The following is a 4,884-nucleotide window of genomic DNA, read 5'->3' as shown; positions in this document are numbered from 1 at the left end:
CCTGCTGAAAGCCATTAGGTGGCAGCATCCATTCATTAGTGTGTCCAAAGTGCCACATTTATAAATTAGAATTCAAAATCAACCATGCATACCACTAGGAATTCTTTTTAACTGTCTGTATACAGGGCCTGAAAGTCAGCCCACAGCCAGATCTTGAATGTTTATCAGCAATTACTTACACTAGAATGAACAATGTTTTTTTTTCCTTTTTATAATTCCCGATGGGTCCTTTGTTTGTTTAATTACAGTTAAAATAATGGCACAACTACTGAGTCTGATTAGCATGCAGATAATACAATCATCTCAGCAAAATCACCCTGAAATAATGCTTGATTTAGAAAACCAATACAACATTCAAAAGGCTTTTCATATATCTTTATTAGAGAAAGTCACGATATCCTCCTATGTCTATTGTTTGCATTATTAAAATAGCTAGTACTTTAGCTGATCTTATGCCTCCGATATTACCAAAATCATGTCATTTAACCTACCATACAATGTTCTAGGTCTTCAGTCAAAAATAAGGTCCTCAGAAAAATACAAATACCCACTAAAATCCTGTTTTACATATATGCAATTTATTTTCACCTGCAAACAAGTTGGGGAAAAAAAAAGAAAAAGAAACCTTACCAATCATAACGAAAGTCACTGCTATTGCTTGGGATATTTATAGTGAAAGCAGGTACTTAAGCAGACTACATTAGAAACATGACAATACAGTTCCCCAATACTGCACAGAGCAAAAAAAAAATTTCTACAAACAAGAGAGAGATAGAAATATTGTGGCCACAAGAAATATGCTGTTGAGTGTAAGTTTACATTGCATTTCATTTTAAATAATCTTCATTACTCTGTTCCTTGAGAATGTATTCTTCTTATGACAGGAGTATTTTTCTATTCACCACACAGTTCTGCTGCATTTATATAGGCCATTGCCAGTATATCTGAACAACCTCCTGTTGTTTGTCATCTGAGCTGCAAAAGCATCAAAACTGCCCAACTATTCCAAATGAGAGACAAAAAACTGTACATCAAATTTTTACTGCTAAAATTAAGGACATTATTATTAATAGAAAAAAAAATAAAATTGCCTTTATCAACAAAGCTGGAAAACACAAGTGTGATGACGATCACTTCTCACATACATGTACCTGTGGAAGTTACTGACACCTGCAAAAGCCACCATAAACTTATCTTTTATGGAGAGTTTAAGGAGAAAAAAAATCTGAAAGGAGCTGGGGAAGACATTTTCCTTCACTGCTGTGACAAGAGATGTAAACAATTACCTTGATATATCCCAATGGAGACAACACGGTCATGAAAAAAATGCTCCATGGATCATCAAATGCCAAGTCAGACAGAAAATTTGTGATTCTGGAGTTCACCTCCTGTAAGCTGAATACATCAAGATTACTCACACTGTGTCACTTGGTTTTGACAGAATTCATATAACCTCTTCAGAGGATAGACCACAAAATCCTAACAGACCTCTCTCAGCATAAATCAGAAATTTCTTGCTGTTCCGTTTCTCATTTACAAACAGTTCAACCCATCCACACGTCTAGCACATCTAACACTGAGAAAAGCAAAGTGAAAGAAGCTTACATACACCTCAAGACAGAGTTTAAGACAATGCTAGACTCAAGATATGTTACGACAAACAACCTCTCAGGTCTTTACAATTTCAAGAAAGTTTGGAAACATGATGGCAGATAGTGCCCAATAAAGTTGCACTAATTTCTTCAAAAGATGCTGAATCTTGGATAACTTTCATATCAAAATGAATATGCCTCTACACGCCAACAACGCAAAACAGCAGCCAAAAACTTTTTGGGTGTTTAGAAAAAAGTTATTCTATATTTTATCACAAAACAACAGCAGAAAGGAGAGAAGATTCTCTTGCTATAAATTATCTCTGTTTAAATCACTAATCCTAGTCTTCACCTTTTGTTAGCAATAATATAACCACGTCCTAGGCAGTGATGCACATAGCACAGTCCTCCCAAAACAGACAGTACGCTGTTGAGACTTAGCAGTTTTGCAATAACTTACAAAGCAAGTTCTTTAATATATACTTACCCTATAACATACATATCCATACTTGGGCCCAGTGAATTGAGCTGGAGTAAACTAGTGACATCAGGAGGTGGAGAAGCTGTGCCTACATTCCAGGTAACTAAGTGTAGTCTACAAGCAAACATACAAACAAAAAAATCACAGAAAACCAATGCTAAAATTGAAACGTGAACAGGTAACCAATCCTAAGAGCATCTAATTTCCCCACAGAATTTCTCTCTATGGAAAACAAAGACTTTCTGTAACTTTTCATCAATCAGAAAGCTATTTATTATTTAGCATTAAAAAAAAAAAAAAAAGCACAATACAAAACCAATCAACTAGAGGGAACAAAACCTGAATTCTTGCCACTTATGCTTCAGCTTTTTCCCCCAGATAAGGAAAGCTTCATCTAGAGTGCGAGACACTTCTTCATGAATTTCATCATCCGAGCTGATGTCCTCTACACAAGCCATAAGCTGGGCTACTCGTTGACGGAGCTGCAAGCGGCCAATGGACCCTGTGCTGCTGAAACTTGCAGAACGGCTGCGGAAGTTGTGCAGGCTTTCCAAATCGTTTAGGGAGAGGGCTGCTGAATCTTGAAATGCACCTTCGTCACTGAAGGATGCCATTTGCTCAAAAGGAAAGAATAACTACACTCTGAAGGACTAGCCCATTAAAATCCTAAGTATAAAAGAAACATATGACTAAGGGTCTTCCAGATCAAGTTTTCACTCATGTGAAATTCAGCATTGCTTCTAATGCCAAAGGAAAAATGTAGACAGAGCAATGCTGAAAAAAAACGTAGCATTACCACCACACTCAAAGGGTTGTTACAAAAGCTGCAATCACATCCTACCTCACACAGTGACCTGTTTCTTCACAACAGATTTAATGTGATTAATTCTATAAGCTCAAGATTTAAACGAATTTAATGTTGATTTGAATCAATCATGTGCCTCCATCTGTAGGCTAATAGAAACATAATCTCCAGCTCCCAAAAATACAAATACACAGTTCTGACCAAAACCAAGCAAACCTATGGCTCCTCTCGAGCACTGTCAGAAACATTCACGTGCCATAGGACTTGTCTACTGTTTTTCTATACGATGGTAATTTCAACATCAGAGCTTCTAAAAAGGTATTCACTTCACCGTCAGTCTTGTTACACGTCAGACAGACTTAAAAAATAGTAAGTTGTTAATTTTCCATCCACCTTAGGGTCCTATAAGGACCCTACAAACACTGACACTTAAATAGTGAATCCCACCAATACACCCATTATTAGGGCCGTAATTTTATGCCCCAATCACCTGCCTGCTCAAGGTGGCACACAATGTATTGGAAGAGCTGGAAAGTGCATACTTTGCATACCAGACTAATTCAATGATCCATAATTTCTCTCTCTGATAGATTCTCCTTGTAAGACTACACTGAAGTCAGAAAAAACCTATTCTAAAACAAATTCGGGGGGGGGGGGGGGGGAAGTATGAATGCTGCAGATCTAATTCTGCTGTCAGAGATGCATCCCTTGGGAACTCTCTCAAGTTACTAATTTTGGAAGACAATGATCTGATTAGATAAAACTGAAATAATATTGAAGTCATCAGTCATTACTGACAGAAATTAAATTCCTCAAAGAGTCCAGTATTCACACTACTGTTAAGAACACAGAAAGACTGCAGTGCTAGAATTTACACCGTAAGAAAAAGTGCTTGTAAAAATTCCAAGAACGTCCTTAATAATTCAGTTTCATTGTAGCTTATGACTATGTTTGCAGGTAAAAACCTAATAGTGAGGAAAGTACACGCATCTGCAAAACAAATAACCTACAACATTATGCAATCCCAAAGGTCTGCTGATGCTCCTGACTGCTTCACAAGGCCATACAAGTACTGTCCACAGTATGGAGGGGAGACAAGAGCGATACCAATTTTCATTTGATGCCACAAAGCCAGCCTTTACCAAAGGGTGGAGGACACTGCTGAAACTATTCTGGAAGCTTTCAGTACCGCTAGAGTACAGCCTCAAGTAAGCTTTCTGCAAACATGTTCCTAAATACAAGCAAACTAGTGAAGATGTTATTTAGTGTCACTGACTCCTGACACGATTCCAGAGCAGAGAATTTTTTAGGGTCATACTGTTTATAACAGTGCGTTAAGATGGCTTTTAAGATCTTTCTGCAAATGTTAGCGTTCGTTTTCCTGTGGTTTTTTTTTTAATTTTCCCATTAGAGACAACTACTCAATTGCCCTTCAAACAGGTGTCTCTAGTGAACCAAGCCCACAGTGCGTGACATCGCAACTCATCACCACCGAAGGCACGACGTGAAGATGCAATGTAAAAACACCGGGAAAGCAGAAGCCAGAGATTTATTCAAGTTCCTCACGACAAGCGAGGAATTTGAGACACTAGATACGTTAACAGCAAACAGGAGATCTTGCCCTCGTTAAACGTTAAGAAGGTCTCTGGAGTCCTAAGACCCAAACAATACTCAATAAGCCTCCCTGAAACGACGCCCGAACCGACGCTTTCAAATCAGAAAAATCAGCTTTTCTTTCCTATTTCATATAACTACGTAACATCGCCAATTAGTATAACTCCCTGTTAATAAGCAGAAACACAAGTTCCGCTAATTCTGAGCTAATTACGTAACGACTTAGCTACTTTTCTCCCGCACTGGCAAAAGCCGCGCTCGGACCTGCGCCTCACGTCGAGCCGCCCCTCCGCCCCCGACCGCTCACCTCAGCTCCCTCACGGCGCCCTGCTGCGCCGCGCCCGCAGGCTCCATCCCCAGGGTTCCGGTCAGGAAGCGCTGCGGAGGGGACG

At 39.0% G+C, this 4,884-nt stretch overlaps 1 protein-coding gene across 1 annotated transcript in view; it reads right to left on the bottom strand.

The window, feature by feature from the left end:
- The window catches only part of INPP5K (inositol polyphosphate-5-phosphatase K), a 15,555-nt gene extending 10,709 nt beyond the window's left edge, over positions 1 to 4,846 (bottom strand). The window contains exons 1-3 of the mRNA XM_010296853.1: positions 4,800 to 4,846; positions 2,080 to 2,187; positions 1,287 to 1,395 (exon numbers count right to left, since the gene is read on the bottom strand). Of these exons, the coding sequence (XP_010295155.1) occupies positions 1,287 to 1,395; positions 2,080 to 2,187; positions 4,800 to 4,846 (264 nt within the window). The remainder of the gene's footprint in view (positions 1 to 1,286; positions 1,396 to 2,079; positions 2,188 to 4,799) is intronic.
- Between the last annotated feature and the right edge of the window lie 38 nt (positions 4,847 to 4,884).

Source organism: Phaethon lepturus, unplaced genomic scaffold, assembly GCF_000687285.1.
Source record: "Phaethon lepturus isolate BGI_N335 unplaced genomic scaffold, ASM68728v1 scaffold25111, whole genome shotgun sequence".
NCBI lineage: Eukaryota > Metazoa > Chordata > Aves > Phaethontiformes > Phaethontidae > Phaethon > Phaethon lepturus.
This window is presented reverse-complemented; position numbering and strand designations above follow the sequence as displayed.